At 60.7% G+C, this 19,304-nt stretch overlaps 1 protein-coding gene across 1 annotated transcript; it reads right to left on the bottom strand.

The window, feature by feature from the left end:
• Window positions 1–2,714: 2,714 nt before the first annotated feature.
• Window positions 2,715–18,521, bottom strand: TM6SF2 (transmembrane 6 superfamily member 2). Its single transcript, XM_075902824.1, has 10 exons — window positions 18,289–18,521; window positions 10,881–10,984; window positions 10,138–10,235; window positions 9,226–9,329; window positions 8,470–8,552; window positions 8,032–8,156; window positions 6,374–6,475; window positions 5,019–5,111; window positions 4,568–4,687; window positions 2,715–3,565 (listed from the first exon to the last, which is right to left on the bottom strand). The coding sequence occupies exons 1-10, from the start codon at window positions 18,378–18,380 to the stop codon at window positions 3,359–3,361; spliced, it is 1,128 nt and encodes a 375-aa protein (XP_075758939.1). The 5' UTR covers window positions 18,381–18,521; the 3' UTR covers window positions 2,715–3,358.
• Window positions 18,522–19,304: the final 783 nt, after the last annotated feature.

Raw genomic sequence — 19,304 nt, 5'->3', positions numbered from 1 at the left:
GTTCGAAATAACGGCCTTGCTTAAAAGATGCGCCATTTCGGGATACTGGAAGTATCCGGAAATAGCGCCGCAGTGTAGACGTACCCGAAGGAAGGCTCGTGAGTGGCTGCAGAGCAGCGGTGCAGCAGGGGGGCTGAGGCAGCGTCCTGCCTCTCCTGGCCCCACAGACCCAGCTGCGCCCCAGAAGCTGCCGGCAGCAGGTTCCCAGCCAATGGGAGTGCAGGGCTAGTGCCTAGGGCAGGGGCAATGCACGAGCCCTGTGAGTTCCCCCTGCTCCCACCTAGGCGCCCGGCCTGCTGCAGCCACTTCTGGGGCCCAGCGCAATCTGCGGGCCCAGGACAGGCCGGGAGCCACCTTAGCCCCCCCACTGGTCACCTGATCCCCCTGCAGCCACGAGACCCAGGGCCTGACCTCCCGCCACCCATTCCTGGTGCATCTACAGGCCCTGCCGTGCGCGCACACCGCACAGGAGCAGGCGTGGCAATGCACGGGCAGGTTCAGCGACAGGGCCCCAGACCCGGGTGGTCAGACACAGACTCACAGGCACGTCCGTGCTGGTACACTCCCCTGCCGCTCGGGGGGAGGCAGGACACGTCGCGCTGCTCGTATCGATGCAGAAATGGAGGTGCAGGCAGATCAACAGACTCATCAAAGCCAAGAACAGAGCCAGAAGCCTGGCCCCATGTGCCTGCTCTAACCACTGCACCCCACTCTCTCCCACACTCCCGGGGCGGCCCTCAGAACTTAAAATTGGTTGCATGGGCTGCAGTTTCCGGCCCACACACCAGGCGCCTGCATCAGCCGGCCTGTGTACAGGGAATGCACATTAAAGGGGGGGGCACGCTTTTGGCTTGGGGGTGATGGGTTTGTGCAGGGGCTGCTGTCAGCTCCTCGTCCCACCCGGCATCACGCTGTGCTCTGACCAGGGTGGGCCTGAGCCCTGGCCTGGCCCCAGGCCGAGCGGGTTTTTTTTGCTCCCTGCTGCCTCCCAGAGGGATGAGCCGGCAGGCCCCATCTTTCTGGGAGAGAGGGCCCTTGTGCAGACCTGGAGGGGGAGGACTTGAGCCAAGCCCCAGGGGAAGCGGGGCCAAGGCTGGGGAGCATCAGAGCGGCCAGACCGGGTCAGACCAAAGGCCCATCTAGCCCAGTGTCCTGTCTGCCCACAGTGGCCAATGCCAGGTGCCCCAGAGGGAGGGAACACAACAGGGAACCAATCACGTGATCCCTCTTCTGTCACCCATTTCCAGACAAACAGAGGCCAGGGACACCATTCCTACCCACCCTGGCTAGTAAGTATTGATGGATCTATCCTCCATGGATGTATCTACTTCTTTTTGGAACCCTGTTAAAGTCCTGGCCTTCCCCACATCCTCTGGCGAGGAGTTCCACAGGTTGACTGCGCACTGCGTGAAGAAATACTTCCTTTTGTGCATTATACACCTGCGGCCTCTTCATTTTGTTTGGTGACCCCCTTAGTTCTTGTGTTACGGCAGGGGCGGAGCTTTTTTGGGTCAGGGGCCGCTGACCCACAGAAAAATCCATCAGGGGCAACACACAAACAAGAGCCATGGGGGGCCAGCCTAGATTTTGTGAGCTCCAGCCCTGCAGTGGGGCAGCAGGGGGGCTGGAGCATCAGCACAGGCTCCCCAATGCTGGGGGGGGGGTCTGAGCGTTGGGGGCCAGGGCCAGGTCTGAGGTTCCCCACCCCGGCATTATGGGAACAAGGAACTAACTTTTTCTCACTTTCTCCACTCCTGTCATGATTGTATAGACCTCCATCCTACCCCCCTCGCTCTCCTCTTTTCGAAGTGGAAAAGTCCCCGTCTCGTTAACCTCTCCTGACACAGCCGCCGTTCCAACCCCGGCCGCGTGCTTTGTGTGACGACCCCGTCTGCACACGGTATTCAAGAGGTGGGCGTGCCATGGAGCACCAGGGGCGTGTCTAGACTACACGGGACGAGGTTTACAGGGGCGGTCGACAAAGGCTTCCCTTGTCGAGACCGATCCATGTCTAGACGGCCGCCCTGGGCCGGATCAGCTGATTGTCGGCACAGCGCGGCGGCCGTTTTTATTTGAACGAAGCGGGGATTATTTAAATCCTCGCTTCTTTGACTATGTCGGTAAACTACTTTACATGGCTCTGTCGACGGAGCCATGTGGTCTAGACACACCCCAGGTGCGGGAGACCGGCCCACTCTGCACCCAAGCCTGGATTAGATCCGAAATTTCTTTCCCTTCCCCTTTGTCACCCTGACACTACTGGGGCAGAGGGACAGCCAGAGCCAGCTTTACCACCCCCCTTTCCTTGCCCCTGAGACGCTGTGAAGAGAAAAGTGGTCCCAGAGCTGTACAGGGAGTGGCAGCCTACATCTGGGCAGGGTGGGGGGTCCCCACCACCTCTGGCAGCCGGGTGGGGGGTCAGACCCTGTAAAAATCCCCACCCCAGTGGAAAGCAAGAGGTGTGGAGCTGAGCCCTAGTGCTGTAGGGCTTTTGAGTCGCCAGTATCGTGGGGGGCTGGAGGACTGCGGGTACGGGGGGGTTCCCAGTGCACCCCATTGGCCGAAGCCGCCCCGCACAGTTCCGGAGAGCGAGCCACCCCACGCCCGCCCGAAAAAACAGCCAGCCACACACAGCAGGGTTACAAAAGAAGTCCCGGCACACCAGGGTTTTATTCTGTAAACAGTTGGTGAGGCCGGTTTCTGGCCCCCTCCTCCTCCAAGAATCGGCCCCCCCCCCCCCCCCATGACACAACTTTGCGGAAGACGAGGCCCTGGGGGAAGCAATCCTGAGGAGACGCAGCCAGCCGGGCACGATCGGGGCCGGGTGACGGGTCTCTCCGAGCCAGACCACAGCCGGGCTCCGCAGCACCGACCCCACCACCGCCGCCAGGGTCACAGGCACCCGTCCCGTTCCCCTGGCGCAGGCACCTCATGACTCCAAGGGTCACCCCATTAAGGACTCCAAAGCAAAGGCCAAAGGGGGGGGGGCAAGAGGGCTCAGGGGAATCTCGCTGCACCCCTGGGTCTAGTTGCTGGTGCGGAGGGGGGGACCCATAACCTCACTCCCTAGCGCCCCCCTCTGGCAGGGTCAGGAGTGCTGCAGGGGGCGGGTCCCCACGGGAAATGCCACCCCAGCTTCCAGAGCAGCATGAAGGACTGGGGCGGGCGGGGGGCAGGTGGGGGAGCCCTGAAGAGGACAAACTCGCCTGCTGTGAACCCCCCTAATCGCGACCCGCCAGCCATATCAAACCCTGCTCAGCAGCCAATCCGCCTGGAGGCCCAATGCAGGGATCCCCCTGCCCCCCAGCGGCCAACCCAGCCTCCACCCAGCTGAGCCGTGCTGGGCCAGGCCCTCTCCTCACTGATGTTTCTTGGCCCCGTCCTGGCCGGTGGGAGCGGCGGGCTGGAAGAAGCCGGGGCTGCGGAGGCAGCGGTAAGCGAGGAGGTGGGGGCCCAGCGCGTAGAGGACGTTGCTCAGGAGGAAGAACCACCAGACCTCCTCCGGGGTGCGGTAGGGGTACGGGGTGCGGTGGTGCAGGGAGGCGCCCACATGGGAGAACTGGGCCTGAAATGCACAGGAGAGGCAGGATGGGGAGGAGAGGCGGCCTGTGAGCCCCCCCCCCCGGCCCCGCCCTCTGCAGTGGGTGAGAAGCCTCCGTGTGGTGGGGCCCAGCCCCACAGAAGGGAAGTGACTTGGCTAAGGGGCAGACAGCGGGGGGCAGGGCCGGGGCAGCGTTGGCCCCGGGTTCGGGAGAGCAGTTCCCTCGGACCGCGGAGAAATCGCCCGTAGGACTCGGGAGGGCCAGGCACGCCCCTCTCAGCTCCGGCAACCCGCCCACACCACGGGGCTGGCCTCTCACACTGCTGCGCCGCGAACAACGGGGCCAGGGGGCCATCCTCCGGGCAGAGCAACGAATGGATGGATCTCCTTTCGCGTTTGGCCCCAGTGCTCCGCCCCCGTCGTCCAGGTGTCACAAGAGGCCGGCTCTTTCCCCTGCGACGCCTACATCCGGCAGGGGAAAGAGCGGGGGACTAGCCGGGCGAAGCCCCATCCGCATGCTCCAGGGTGCGTGAGTGCAGCAGCAGCTGGGGTCAGGAAGGAATTGCCTTGGGAAGACAGCGGTGCCCAGCCAGGCACTCAGTGGTGTTTATGGCCGGAGGAATCCCTGTTGGGCCAAGGGGCTGTGGGGTGACCACGCCGAGGGCAGGCCTGCCCGTTCCCAGGGGCCCTATCGATGGCTCCACGGGGCGCTGGCTCAAATCCATTTCGGAGACACTCCTCCATCTCCGCCACTAACATCCCAGGAGACAGCAATGATCGGGCTCTGCTCGTCGCCATAGAAACGGCTCCACGTGCAAACCCGGGGACGGGGGAATTGTGAGGGGTCAGAACACACTCGTCCGGGGCCGCGTGCCGGGGCACAGGCCTCGTGACACGCTGGGCGTGAGGCGCTGGCCCCGCCCGCTGAGGCAGCTCAGTGCAACGAAGCCCCCCCGGCCTGTTCTCCTGTGGCGACCGATAATGGGCCCGGTGTTGCTGCTCCCCAGGGGCTGGGCCCGTCCTTACCTGCGCGACGGCTCCGGCGCACACCAGGGCCCAGTCGGGCAGCCACGTGCAGCCGGGCTGCAGGAGCCCGTACACGCCCAGGCCGAAGAAGGGGAGGACGTAGAACATGTAGACCAGCATCTGGGAGCAAGCGGGGAGAGGTCAGAGCGGGCGGGGGCAGGGCTGAGCACAGGGCAGGGACCGGCAGAAATACGGACGCGCGTCCAGGAACAGAGCAGGACCCTGGACGCTCCTGGCTCCAGGCAGCCCCAAAGTTCCCAGGCAGTTCAAATAATTAAGCGACACCCTCCCAGAAGGGAAGCAGGTACACGAATCTGTGCTCTGACATCCCAGACGCCCCCTCATTCCCTGGGGAGGGGGTATTCCCCGCCTGGAAGAGGGGGTACCGGCCCCTCCGTTCACCCTGCCTTTGGACAGCCCCCAAGGACCTGCCTGGAGGCTCCGTGCTCACCTGCACTTTGGGGTAGGCGACAGGGTCGCGCAGGTACGGCTCGTACTGGTAAATGTAGTCGAAGCAGGAATCGGACGGACAGTCCAGGACCACCTGGAGACACAAGAAGGAGTGCATGGGAGAGAAGACTGACCCCCCAAAACACCCCCAACTGTCTCCCTGTAGATACAGACTGCATGGGAAAGCCGACACTGACCCTCCAAAACCCCCAACTGCCCCCTATAGACACAGATTGCATGGGAGAGCCGATTCTGACCCCCCAACCGCCCCCTATAGACACAGATTGCATGGGAGAGCCGATTCTGACCCCCCAACCGCCCCCTATAGACACAGATTGCATGGGAGAGCCGATTCTGACCCCCCAACCCCCCCAACTGCCCCCTATAGACACAGATTGCATGGGAGAGCCGATTCTGACCCCCCAACCCCCCCAACTGCCCCCTACAGACACAGATTGCATGGGAGAGCCAACTCTAACCCCCCAAAAAACTCCCAAGTACCCCCTATAGATACAAATTGCATGGGAGGGCTGACTCTGACCCCCCAAAGCCTCCAACTGCCCCCCGTAAATACAGATTGCATGGGAGAGCCGACCCTGGCCCCTCTCTCCTGCCCCACACCCATCTGCCCCCTGGAGACAGAATGCGTGGGAAAGCTGGATCTGACCCCACAGACACGCCCTCCCCCCCATCAACCCCTTGCCTGGCTGCCCCTGAGTAGGGACGGTAGCCAGCGTTTATTTTTGTAAACGTGTAACTGCTGATTTTTTTCAGCGGTTGCACATTTACACGAGGGGGGAGCTGATGCTCGCAGGGAGTCGGCTTTTAAGCGGGCTCCCCACGGGCACCAGCTCCCACCTCCTCCCCCCGCTTTGCTGCCTCTGATACAGAAGCAGCAAGGGGAGGGGTGTAATCCTTAGGACTATACCCCTACCCCCCTTGAAGCCTTGTGCTTCAAGGCTGCCTGTTATTGAAACAGGCAGCTCCCATTGGTGGGTTCTGGCCAGAAACAGGCCAATGGGATTGTGCTGAGGGCGGGAACAGCTCCTAAAGTTTCCCCTCCCTTCTTTCTGAACTCTCTGTTTTTAAAGAAAAACCGCCCCGCAGCTGCGTTTCTGAGCAGCGTACGGGTAGGGGTGAGACAAGCCGGGAGCCTGCCTGGGGTTTTCCACAGCAGCCGTGGGCCAGATCTGGTGGCTTGGTGGGCCGCATTCGGCCCGTGGGCCATATTTTGCCCAGGCCTGCCTTAAGGCAAAAAGGAACCATCACAATCCTCTAGCCACAGCCCCTCGGCTCGGCCCTCCCCCTACAACTGACCCCGAATCTGCGGCCGAATCACCGGCTGGCAGCTCTTACCAGCCCCCGGAAGAATGTGAACACCCCGGCCACCAGCAGGAACAGGACCAAGCCCAAGTCCAGAGGCCGCTGAAACAGATTCTTCTGGTGCTCCGCCGCGACCTGCACACACAGCAGCCACAGGGTCAGGGCCTGGGAAGCTGGCGCTTTCGGCGGGAAACTTTCCAGTTTCCCACTGAAACTTCAAAAACTTTTTAAAAAAAAGGCCCGTTCTCTTCGCCTCCCGTTGGCTGGGCAGAAACCTGGATCCAGGGCCAGCGGCCCCAAGGGCACCCGGCTCAGGTCTCCTCCCGTTGCAGGGCAGGTCCGTTCCTGGCCGCGGCACGTTCTGCTTCTAAGTGGGCAGCAGGAATCTCCTGCTGGATCTGCTCCGGTGACTGGGGTTTGCCGAGAGAGGGAAGGGAGGGGGCAGGGTTGCCAGCTCTCCAGGTGGAACAGACCGGATGCCAGCAGGAACTCTGGGGGTGGGGGGGATGGATGGGGCTGCCTTCAAGAGACTGGATCCCTCTCCCATTCAGATGCAAAACCTGGATTTTTTGTTTTCAATTAAAGACCCTGAAAAGACAAAGGGGGGGGGGGGGATTTTGCCCCCCCCCCCTCCTGCTGAGCCCGGTGGATTCAGGACAAAGGGATCTGCAGCCGCCTCTATGCCCTGCCTCCATGGGCACACCTACAGCTCGGCGCGGGCTGGGTCAGCGATTCTCAACCAGCCGGCGTCACTGCCCAAGATCTCAGCGCAGGAAACCAGCAAGCCGGCCCCTGATCGCCAACGAGCTGAGAAATTCTGGGCTGAGGGACAGGACTGGAGAGGGAGTCGGGAGGCCTGGGGTCTGTGCCATGATCCTGGGCCCTTCCTGTCTACTCCGCTCGGAGCAGAGCCTGTCTCTCCCTGTGTCTCTGCAGCACCGGGGGACACTGGAAGACGCCCACAGGCCTGACTGTGCAGAAGCAGCACTTTTACTCCTCCAGCAAAGGGAGTGGATGAGTCTGAGCAAGTAAGACACACACCAACCTGCAGGGGGCAGCAGCGCGCACAGACCCATCACCTGGTAAAAAGTTTGGACCAGGCCCCAAAAAGTTTTGCCATCCTCCTCCCCCGGCCCCCGCCCGTAGGGTTGCCAGATGGTTTCAACAAAAATACTGGACACACTTGACATGACATCACAATCGACATTCCATCTGCTTAGAAAATACCGGACAGTTCTATTGTCTCATTTCTATTTTCTCAATTTGTTTCCCGGACAGAAAGCTCAAATATGGGACTGTCTGGGACCTGGCAACCCTCCCCACCTGTCAAACGTGCATGTGATGGCGGGTAGCTAAGGGAACGGGGGCAGTTCATGCTGGATTCACTCACCCAGCTCCAGCCTCCAAAATGGTCCCCCCCCCCCAAAAAAAAACCCCTGTAAAATAAGAGGCTGGAATGTGGGAAAAACCGAGCCGGGGCTTGAACCCGAGCGGGGCCCTTAACCGGGATGGAGGCTGGTGCTGGAGAACAGGTGCCTGGCTCTGGGAACAGCAGCCCAAACCTTACGGGAAGGCTCTGGAATGTTCTCAACAAGGGCACAGGAGCCGAGTCCCGGCCCCGATGGGGGGTCTGACACGTGGGCTGGGGCGTTGGCTCTGCGCAGACCCGCGGGGACCCCCAGCCCACCTACCTTCTCAGCAGTGCAGCAGGGAAGGGATCTCGGCTGGCGGAAGAGTTTCATCCCAGCCCAGACAGGGATCAGGAGGTAGGGCACGTTGAGCAGGAAGGAGGGGCGGATCTCAGAGCCATACTTCCCTAGGAGAGAAGAGTCCCGTGTTGTGCAAGCCCTGAGACCAGGGCCTTTGGGGAGAACGCCCCGCTCCTCCCGCATCCCCCCTCTCAACCTCCCACCCCTCTGGTATAGGGAAATGGGGGGGGTCCTACCCCAGGCACACTCCGGCTTCTCTGCCAGTCAATGCTGATTTTAGTGACGCCCGCTGGCCTCAAGCCCACGGCTCTAGGGTGTATCCCTGCAGAGGGGAGGAAGAACGCGGGCAGGACGCAGCCAGACCCCCACGAGCCCAGAGGGCTGCTCCCCAGAGCCTGGCGTGGGCAGGCACCCCCTTACCCAGCAGGTTCCCCGGCAGGAAGACGACAATGCTCATCATCAAGGAGCCCAGCCAGTAGAGACCCAAGGTCCTGTAGTTCTTCCTGGGAGGACAGTGGAAATTCAACACCCCCTTGGGGCTCGGATCAGCCCTCCCCGGCTCAAAGGACACGGGGCTGCTCCCCGCTGGGCAGGGCACATCTACGCTGGAGACTCCCTCGCTCAGCCGGGGAGAACCTCTGCGGCCGTCCTGTGCCACCGGAGCGCCCCACTAGCACCGTGCGAAGGCCAAGAAGGTTGGAGTGGAGGGGACTCAGCCCAGCTCTCCATGCCCAGAGGCTACAGGACCAGGCCGGGAGGTCCCCCAAGAACAGGCCGATGCAGGAGATTCCTGCATCTTCCTCCGATCGCGGCTGGGACCAGCGTTCCCTGGAAGCGGGACGCTTGGGGGGGGGCGCTCAGGAGGGATTCCAGTGCTGCCCAGCTGATTAGCAGAGTGCCCCCAGCTAGTTTTGTGTTTCCATTGGTGGTGCACGTTCGCACATATCTCGGGCACATAAAATTTATTCCGCACATGGGTGGAAACGATTAGAGGGAACACTGGCTGGGACCACGGGCAAAATCCATTGGGAAGGCTGACTACTGTTCCCCTAGTGTCCCCCTCCCCAGACGGGGCCAGCAAAAAGCAACCCCCGCTCTCCTCCCCCTGACACTGGGAAGAAGTCCAATGAATGAACAGGGGACCCCAATCTGCAGCAGCCCCGGCGCCCCCCGTACCGCTGTGCGATCGCTCCGATCATGGCGAGGTAGAGGAGGTAGTGCACAACGCCGTCCCAGTAACAGATCAGGATGCCGTAAGCCGTGCGTAGGTAGGGCTCGCCCTGCCAACCAGAAAGGCACCACGATTAGCCCCATGGCCACACGTGCCTGCCCCCCTCGGGCTGTTCTACCCCGGGGCCGGTGCTCTTCCCTGCCGGGCCCAGGGAGCTGCGGGTGGCTTAGGACATGGAGCTGTGCCCATGTTAACACAGGCACTGAGCTGAAGCGACAGCTTGTTAGAGGGGTCAGATCGCCAACGTGTGCCAATGCGAGCGGCCTGGCTCGGGAGCACGTCAGACTCCCTGCGCCCCGAGGGACGGGCCTGCCCAGGGAGTAGGGCAGCGGGGGATCCGGCCCATGCTGTTTGTAAGGGAGCAGTTAGGAGTCCAGGTGGGATGCAGCGTGGGGAGCCAGGCGGGAGCTGGTCCATGAGGGGAGCCAGTTTAAAAACCAGCTCTCCTTGCAGACCAGGCTGCCTGTTGCTCCGCGCTGCTGCCTCTGATACAGAGGCAGCAATGCAGAGCGGCAGCAGCCCCTGTCCGGGGGGGATGGTCTGAGCTCCTGAACCTGGAATGAGCTAGAACGGAGCGGGGCTGCCTGGCTCCTAATACACTGTAAATGCAGAGCTGCAGCGAGGGCAGGTCCTGAGCCCGGCACGATCCCAGACTGAGCAGGGTGCTGGCCAGCCTGCTAAGAAACGCACTGGGGGGGGGGGGGGGCTGCGTGTCGTCTAGAGCATGAACCTCTGTGCTTCTGCTTCTCCTTTAATCAACTCCACTCTTCCATCCCTAGGCTGGACACGGCAGCGGGACGCTCCCCCCCCCCCCCCCTTGCAGGCGTCCCTCTGGGAATCCAGACCCGGGGTGGTACCTCCTTCAGGTAGAACTCCATGAAGCCGCGGATGTAGCCGTCCTCCTCCAGCGAGATGATCAGGTCGATGACGGAGGTGAAGGAGAACACGGCGAACACTGCGGGCCAAGGGAGAGGGAGGCGGGTTCACCTCTGGAGGGGGGATCCCGGCCACCGGTCTGCCAGGCTGCCCTGGGCCCCCCAAAAACAGGCTGCTCCCCGACGCGGGGGGGTCTGCGATGGCAGGTATCAGCCCCAGCTGCACCAGTCAGCTGGGGGATTCTCCGCTCCCTCGGCCAGAAGGGTGCAAGCCAGGTGGGTCAGGACGGGGCCCCCTGTGGTCTCCGGTTGTGTCTATCCTGCTTGGGGGGCTCTGGTGGGGCTCAGCCCTGGAACTGCGCTCGAAGCCCCCCAGCCTCTGGCAGGCATCCCAGCCCTTGTGGCTCCCTGGACCCGTGCCAGCGGATGTGATGTTTTCGCCACCTGGGCGCCATTCGCCAGCGGACGGAGCTGGGCCCCCCGGGCTCGCCGCACACAGACCCAGACGGCCAGGGCTGGATCTAGCTCTGACAAGGGCCACCGGGCAGCCCCTCAGCCACCCAGACCCCCCGGCGCCTGCCCCCCCGCCGCTGCAATTCCCCCAAACCTCTCCCACCCCCTGCCGCCTCCCAAGAGACACGGGGCTCGTCCAGTCACCAGACTTGCTGCCTCTCTTGCCCGGGGAGGGGAAGCCACAGAGGCAGGCGCGGGGGCCCCGGACTCACCATAGAAGAGGGGGTCCCGGGACTGGCTCCCTCGGTCCTGGAGATACACCATGGAGAAGAGAGTCAGCAGCACCAGCGCCCCCGTCACCGCAATAGCCACCGGGCTGCAAGACACGCCAGCGAGGGGCAGGTCAGACTCTCGAGCATGCCGGCATCGGACAAGGGGCTGCGGCAAACCTCGCCGCCAGCCCAATTACCGACCCCCAACACCACGCCAGGGCACGGACTCCGGCTGCTGAGGAGACCTGAGTAGAATTTTGCCTGGGGATTCAAGTTCCTCCCCGGCCTCAGTTTCCCCCAGCCCCACATGGCTGAGGCCACCGCCTGGATTCTGCCCTCACCCACCCCGGCTGCATTCCGAGGGGGGCTTGTCCCCGTGACCGTCGGCAGAGGCTGCTCCCTGCCCCCTCCTGTTCCAGGGCCCAAACCCTTGTTGGGGGACAGAGGGCTCGTCCCGGCCCAAGCCACGAGCTTTGAGGGGCTGGTGCTTCAGAGGAGGGTGCTCAGCAGCGTCTGACAAGCCCCCTGGAGCGTGAAGGGATCAGACCGATTTGGCCCCCGAGCCCTCACCCCCTGCCCCAGTAGGTCTGTCGGGGCAGCTGATGGAATTCCAGGCAGCCCTCACTGCAGCAATGGGGCTTACACCAGTGGGGGATTTGATCCCAAAAGGCTAGACCGTCAGTAGGGATATTTCAGCCTCCGCTGGATTAGGGATGCTAGAGGTTTTCCGGTGGGGGCTGGAGCAGCCCCCTGCCGGCCCAGAGCACCCCTTCCCCACACCTGGCTGGCCTGGAGCCCCCTCCCCCCCATCCCCTTTGCTCCAGTTTAATCCGTTAAACCGAACGTTTAACTAATTCGATGGGATTTTACATCCCGAAGCTGCATTTGAATCTTCACCATGTTAAGCCAGAGGCAGGAGTCGTCACTGCCCCGAACAAGCCGCCCCCCTGGATTTCCACCCCGGACCGTTTTCATTACCCTGCCCCACACAAGGGACAGAAACGCCAGCTCCGGGCTGCAGCCGCAGCTCAGACAAGGGCTGACTCCCCCCGGCCCTGCCAGCAGCTTTCACACGCCCCGCCCTGGCGCAAGCACCTGGGAGCCAATTGAGGCCTTGGCACCTCGCGGTCTAGCAGCCCCACGGTGCCCGGCTGATGTCGGGGCATTAGGTCAAAGGCAGCGGCTGCCGTGTCAGGAAGGCTTGTGTGACCGGCTGGGGAAGTCTAGCACGGGAGAGCGCGGCAGACACACACTGGGCCCGCTGGAAAACAAGGGTCAGGGGTGTGGCTAATGGGGGCCAGGAGCGTGGTTAACGGGGGTCAGGGGTGTGGCTAACGGGGGTCAGGGGCGTAGTTAATGGGGGTCAGGGGTGTGGCTAATGGGGGCCAGGAGCGTAGTTAACGGGGGTCAGGGGTGTGGCTAATGGGGGTCAGGGGCGTAGTTAACGGGGGTCAGGGGTGTGGCTAATGGGGGCCAGGAGCGTGGTTAACGAGGGTCAGGGGTGTGGCTAACGGGGGCCAGGAGCGTAGTTAACGGGGGTCAGGGGTGTGGCTAACAGGGGCCAGGAGCGTGGTTAACGGGGGTCAGGGGTGTGGCTAACAGGGGTCAGGGGCGTGGTTAACGGGGGCCAGGGGTGTGGCTAACGGGGGTCAGGAGCGTAGTTAACGGGGGTCAGGGGTGTGGCTAACAGGGGTCAGGGGCGTGGTTAACGGGGGCCAGGGGTGTGGCTAACGGGGGTCAGGAGCGTAGTTAACGGGGGTCAGGGGTGTGGCTAACGGGGGCCAGGAGCGTAGTTAACGGGGGTCAGGGGTGTGGCTAACGGGGGTCAGGGGCGTGGTTAACGGGGGCCAGGGGTGTGGCTAACGGGGGTCAGGAGCGTAGTTAACGGGGGTCAGGGGTGTGGCTAACAGGGGTCAGGGGCGTGGTTAACGGGGGTCAGGGGTGTGGCTAACAGGGGCCAGGAGCGTAGTTAACGGGGGTCAGGGGTGTGGCTAACGGGGGCCAGGAGCGTAGTTAACGGGGGTCAGGGGTGTGGCTAACGGGGGCCAGGAGCGTAGTTAACGGGGGTCAGGGGTGTGGCTAACAGGGGTCAGGGGCGTGGTTAACGGGGGCCAGGGGTGTGGCTAACGGGGGTCAGGAGCGTAGTTAACGGGGGTCAGGGGTGTGGCTAACGGGGGCCAGGAGCGTAGTTAACGGGGGTCAGGGGTGTGGCTAACAGGGGCCAGGAGCGTGGTTAACGGGGGCCAAGAGCGTGGTTAACGGGGGCCAGGGGCGTGGTTAACGGGGGTCAGGGGTGTGGCTAACGGCGGTCAGGGGCGTAGTTAACAGGGGTCAGGGGTGTGGCTAATGGGGGCCAGGAGCGTAGTTAACGGGGGCCAGGGGCGTGGTTAACGGGGGTCAGGGGTGTGGCTAATGGGGGTCAGGGGCGTAGTTAACGGGGGTCAGGGGCATAGTTAACGGGGGTCAGGGGTGTGGCTAATGGGGGCCAGGAGCGTGGTTAACGGGGGTCAGGGGTGTGGCTAATGGGGGTCAGGGGCGTAGTTAACGGGGGTCAGGGGCATAGTTAACGGGGGTCAGGGGTGTGGCTAATGGGGGCCAGGAGCGTGGTTAACGGGGGTCAGGGGTGTGGCTAATGGGGGCCAGGAGCGTAGTTAACGAGGGTCAGGGGTGTGGCTAATGGGGGCCAGGAGCGTAGTTAACGGGGGTCAGGGGTGTGGCTAATGGGGGCCAGGAGCGTAGTTAACGGGGGTCAGGGGTGTGGCTAACAGGGGTCAGGGGTGTGGCTAACGGGGGTCAGGGGCGTGGTTAACGGGGGTCAGGAGCGTAGTTAACGGGGGTCAGGGGTGTGGCTAACGGCGGTCAGGAGCGTAGTTAACGGGGGTCAGGAGCGTAGTTAACGGGGGTCAGGGGTGTGGCTAACAGGGGCCAGGAGCGTGGTTAACGGGGGCCAGGGGCGTGGTTAACGGGGGCCAGGGGCGTGGCTAATGGGAGTCAAAGAGTACATTTTAAAAAAATTCTTTGGGTGCGCACCCTAATGAAATGTGCTGCACACGCCTATGACGGGAAGCAGTGGAGCATGTAACAGCAGGGCTGGGACCTAGAGAGAGCCGAATGCGCTGCCTGGATCCCAGTCTGAGGGAGGGGATTGGCTGCTGGGGTCTCTGGGAAGGGGAGGGGAAGGGGGTGCAAGAGCAAGTGAGGCCTAGGGACACCAGTTTAATAATCCCACCTAGGGCACCATAGATCCCAAGGACAGTCCTGGAGCCAAGGCTGGGTTTGCAGCTCCTCCTGCTGCCTGCGGAAGGGGAGGGGGGCGGGAGAGGGATTTTGCCAACACCAGCCGCAGGATGCAGCTGGGATCAAAGTACAGCCAGCCTCTGCTGCGGGCTAAGCAGAGCACACGGCGTGCGGCAGATCAGGCCCGACCGGAGCCGGACAGATTGCGCGCCAATGCTCAGGGGAGGCCAGAGGGAGGCCTGTCTCGCTGCAGACACCGGGGGGGTTTGAGGGACCCTGGGTGGGGAAATCCGCCCATCAGACAGGGTGCTATGAACAAGCAAAGGTGCACAGCACTGTGACCCCCAGCCTGTTGGAGCCAGGCCCCCGTGGAAGCAGGGCAGAGCTGTGCCTGGTGCCAAGTGGTGGTTCCACCTCCTGGGAGCTGGAGGTGGCAAGGGGAGAGAGCGCCATGGCTCCGTGTCTACACACCTAGACGCCCTAGCCAGGATCGGGGCGCTGCAGAGAGACGGTTCCAGCCCCAAAGAGCCGGCAGTCTAAGCAGAAAGGTGGGGGAAACTGAGGCACAAAGACGGGAACGGGCTTGCCCACGGTTTACTGTAACGGAGCAAGGAGGGAAACGACAGACACTTCTCCCCTTCGGCCCCTGCGTCTTGTGACAGCTTTGAGATGTCGCAAGTACAAAGAGAGGGGCCCTGAATCCTTTTCACCTTCTCCCAACCGCCTGGGCCATCAGCACCCCGGGCAAAATGCCAAGGTCTCCCTCCAGGCCATTAAGATTTCCATCTCCCGTCTGAGGAGCGGCCCTGCCATTGCGTATGAATATGGATGGCTATTAGCTGAGGCACTGTTATCAGAGACCATGTCAACCGATTAGAGACCGACTCTATAATGAAGGGAGAGATCTTGCACATTTGTGCTGCGGCAGAGGGTAAGGCGTAGGGAAATCTATCCTGAGCGCGCGTCTCCTCTTCCAAGGAGCAATTTGTAAGAGCTTGAGGACTAGCAGAGGGAACGCTTTTGCTAAAATTCGACACTCTATGCGTGGGTCTCAACAAAGACCCTAGCTATCTTACCCATTACAAAGATAGCTTCCCCAATTATCACCTCTAATACCATTAGCTCACAGACATTTACCTTCCTCCCCCCCCCCCCCCCGCATCCCCTTTCTGTTCTGAAATGTGATTTGTCCTTTTCATATGTGTTCCTTTTTTTAATTGTATCCTTTGGTATATATGGATGTGACTGTTTTCTTCCACTATTTGATCTGAGGAAGTGGGTCTGGCCCACGAAAGCTCATCACCTAATAAACCATCTTATTAGTCTTTAAAGTGCTACATAGTCCTGTATTTTGCTTTTGCTCCGTGAGCTATAAAGCTGAAAATACGACAGTGTCTTCCAAAGCCTTTAACCCTGTTGCAAAAAAAAAAAAAAAAAGCAAAAGCCATCGCTAATTCCGGCACTCAACAGGCGGCGTTAGCGGCTTATGCTCGAAAAGTCTCACCTATCAGGCAGAGAGCGCATCTACAGCCCACAGACAGTGACAGCAATCCAGAGCCTCTATGAAGCCAAAGGAGTGGAGTTTGAGTTACACACCCAGGCTGCATCTAGACTGGCAAGATTTTGCGCAAAATCTTGCCGCCTGTCTACACTGGCCACGAGTATTTGCGCAAGAACACTGACCTTGTACTGTACAAAACCAGTGCTGCTTGCGCAAATACTCGGATGCTCCCGCTCAGGGATAAGCCCTCTTGCGCAAGTATTCTTGCGGAAGAGGGCCAGTGTAGACAGCAACGTTAATTTCTTGCGCAAGAAAGCCCGATGGCTAAAATGGCCATGGGAGCTTTCTTGTGCAAGCGAGCGTCTACACTGGCACAGATGCTTTTGCGCAAAATATGTGCTTTTGCGTTAACAGTATTTGCGCAAAATCATGCCAGTCTAGACACAGCCCTGGGGTATGAGCTAGTCTCTACGGGGATATGTCTACACAGCAGGGCTAAAGTCGGAATAAGCTACGCGACTTGAGCTATGCTAATTGGATCATTTAAGTCGAATAGCTTATTTTGCATTTGCACATCTACACGGCAATTCATTCAAAATAGAGCCCTCTTCCACTGGCTTCCCTTACTTCTCGTACAGCGAGGGTTACAGGCGTTGGAATCCTCCAGCTTGACATTATTTCAACATTATGTCCAAGGAACTGCTTGCGTGTAGACACGGAGGATGTTAACGCTGCTGTGTAGACGTACCGTGGATGTTTAATGCAGCCCTGTTCCAGCATTGCAAGAGGCAGAGAATGACCTTCAAAGGTCACCCCCAAAAGGCCAAAAAGGGGTGTCTAAAGCACCCCACAGAGGCTACAACATGACTAATAATTCTCAGATGCTCCCGTGAGATCAAAGCCCCGTTACGCCCGGCGCTGCACAGACAGACTCACAATCGCACCAGATAAATACACAGATCCTACCCTTCCCCCAGCCTGGCCTTGCCGTCTCTTTGAAATCAAGTGCACATTTCACAGGTTAAAAAGGAAAGCACTGTACTGAGGTCATAAAATCCTAGGGCTAGAAGAGACCTCAGGAGGTCAAGTCCAGTTCCCTGCCCAAAGCAGGACCAATCCCAACTCAATCATCCCAGCCAGGGCTTTGTCTAGCCGGGACTTAAAAACCTCTAGGGATGGAGGTCAAGTTTGGGTGATGAAAAATGACAAGTATCGGTGACACGGTTCACAAGATACATCGGGACATAACTAGCATTGTCCCAGATTGGGGTGCATGGGTTTTTAGGAGTCAGAAAACACACTGCCAAGTCTTCCAGACAGGGGCGGTTGCTGCCTCTGTGCAGCGCCACTGGAACACAAATAATAAAGATAGAAATGTGGCCCTGAGCTCACAGACATTTACCTCCCCCCATCCCCCTTCTGTTCTGAAATTTGATTTGTCCTTTTCACATGTGTTCATTTTTGTAATTGTATCCTTTGGTATATATGGTTGTGACAATTTTCTTCCACTATTTGATCTGAGGAAGTGGGTCCGGCCCACGAAAGCTCATCACCTAATAAACCATCTTGTTAGTCTTTAAAGTGCTACATAGTCCTGTATTTTGTTACAAATAATAAAGGCAGATTTGCACAGGCTTTGTTTTGGCCACGGACTCCATCTTATTTACTCCTATTTACAGGAGGGGGAATCCAGAAGGGACCATTGTGATCACCTGGGTTCATCTGCTGTTAACACAAAGCCAGAGAACGGCTCCCAGTTGAGGGATGTTAAAATGGGTTTATCTGTGTAAACCTGGGACCGCTGAAGTCTTTGGAAAAAAGAAGATTAAGGGGGGACATGAGAGCGGTTTTCAAATAACTAAAAGGGTGTCACAAGGAGGAAGGAGAAAATTTGTTCCTCTTGGTTTCTGAGGACAGGACAAGGAGTAATGGGCTTAAAGTGCAGCAGGGGAGGTTTAGATTGGACATTAGGAAAAAATTCCTAACGGTCAGGGTGGTCAAATATTGGAATAAATTGCCAAGGGAGGTGGTGGAATCTCCCTCTCTGGAGATATTTAAGAACAGGTTAGATAGACATCTGTCAGGGATGGTGTAGACGGAGCTTGGTCCTGCCTTGAGGGCGGGGGGCTGGACTCGATGACCTCTGGAGATCCCTTCCAGTCCTATGATTCTATGATTCTGTTTGCAGACAAGGGGCAGCAGCGCGGGGCGGGGAAGGTGGCGGCTCCGTGGGAGCAGTCACATGCGGAGAGCCAACTTAAAAGCTGTTCCCCGGCTGTCCACAACCCCCCTCGTTGGGGGGGACTTGACCTAGGTCCCAGAGGTCCTAGAACTGGGGAGACGGGGGGTGCAGCTCTCCAAGTGGGTTCTATTTCTACAGATCACTGGCTCTCTGCACCTCCCTGTAAAAAAACGGCTCCAGCGCCTGGCTGGGACCCCAGCTGGACTCCAGGCCGGGGGGGGGGGGGGCAGGCCAGGCGCCCCTCGCTCTCTGTTCCGCAGGAAGGCGGGTTCTAACCTGGAGCAGAGGGAAACTCCTGCTCTGGCTTCACGCCTCCCAACGCCAGCGAGGGCGCAAGGCCGGGACGGGGGCGCACGGCCGGGACGGGGGCGCACGGGGGTCCCCCCCCCCCAAGCCTGCGCAAGGGCGGCCCCAGGCCCGGTACTTACTGCTCCAGGGCACAGATGCAGTTGAGCGCGTAGGACACGGGGAAGGCGGCCAGGGACAGGCCAGCGGCTCCCAGGACGGCAGGCAGCTGCATGGCCAAGGGGGCCGGCTCCCAGCGAGGTCCCCCGCTAGCGCCCGGCCCGCTCCGCTCCGCGGCCCCGAAGGAAGCGCAGGAGCGCCGGGCAGGGCTCGCCCCAGCCTCCAAAGGTCGCCGACTCTCGCCCCCAGGGGCGGCCCTTCGGAGGAGCTGCGCGGCGGGAGGCGGAGCCGGGCCGGTCCCTTTGCTCCGCCGAGGAAGTTTGCCAGCCCCGGGGAGACGGGGTTCTAGGCAATGGCCCCTGGGGGGGGGGGGGGAGCCACGTCAGCCCGCGCCCCCCACCTCCCACCGCCTGGCTCCAGCCTCTGCGGCGCCTGCAGCCAGCTGAGCTATGGGTCTGGTGCAGAGGGGTTTGTATCCGCCCTGGCAGCCCGCTGGCACGGGGGTCCCATTCCCCACTTGCAGACCGCGGGGCACTGCCAATCGGAGCAGCAGGGGGCAGTGCCCAGGAGTGGGGGACACGGATCCATGTGCACCCCTAGGGCACTGCATTAGGTAAGCATCCCCCATCTCCCAAACCTCCCTCCCCCGTCCTGCTCCTGCGCCCTACCGCCCTCTCACACCCCCTAATCCATTCCTGCACCCTCCCTCCTGCCCAGACCCCACACAGTGACCCCCTCATTTTTGGCTCCACCCCACAGCCTGGGGGGCAGCCACACAATCTACTAGCCCCGTCCCCCAGGCTCTGATGTGCAAGAGGAATGGGGGGAGTGGGTCTCTGCTTCTCAGTTAAGTGTTTTAGGGTTTTTTTGCTTCTCACTGGTGTTCTCCACCCTAGCCATAGAGGCTCATGTACTAAGCTCTTGCTGCCCTAGGTTTGGTTGCACCTGATGGTGCTACTATGCACCATCTAGAGATGGTGGCACCTGCTCTAGCAGCAGAAAAACCACCCCTGGAAGACGCTGGAGGACTGATGCCTTC

This window comes from Pelodiscus sinensis, chromosome 19 (genome assembly GCF_049634645.1).
Source record: "Pelodiscus sinensis isolate JC-2024 chromosome 19, ASM4963464v1, whole genome shotgun sequence".
In the NCBI taxonomy this organism is placed as follows: domain Eukaryota; kingdom Metazoa; phylum Chordata; order Testudines; family Trionychidae; genus Pelodiscus; species Pelodiscus sinensis.
This window is presented reverse-complemented; position numbering and strand designations above follow the sequence as displayed.

What these genes read in the sequence shown, in the direction of transcription:
- TM6SF2 (XM_075902824.1), bottom strand. Translation starts at nt 18,380, where the DNA reads ATGCAGCTGCCTGCCGTCCTGGGAGCCGCTGGCCTGTCCCTGGCCGCC. An exon ending in TGGAGTTCTACCTGAAGGAG is followed by an intron (nt 9,330 to 10,137) that starts GTACCACCCCGG and finishes TCTGGTTGGCAG; the next exon opens with GGCGAGCCCTACCTACGCAC. An exon ending in TCGCCTACCCCAAAGTGCAG is followed by an intron (nt 4,688 to 5,018) that starts GTGAGCACGGAG and finishes GCTTGCTCCCAG; the next exon opens with ATGCTGGTCTACATGTTCTA.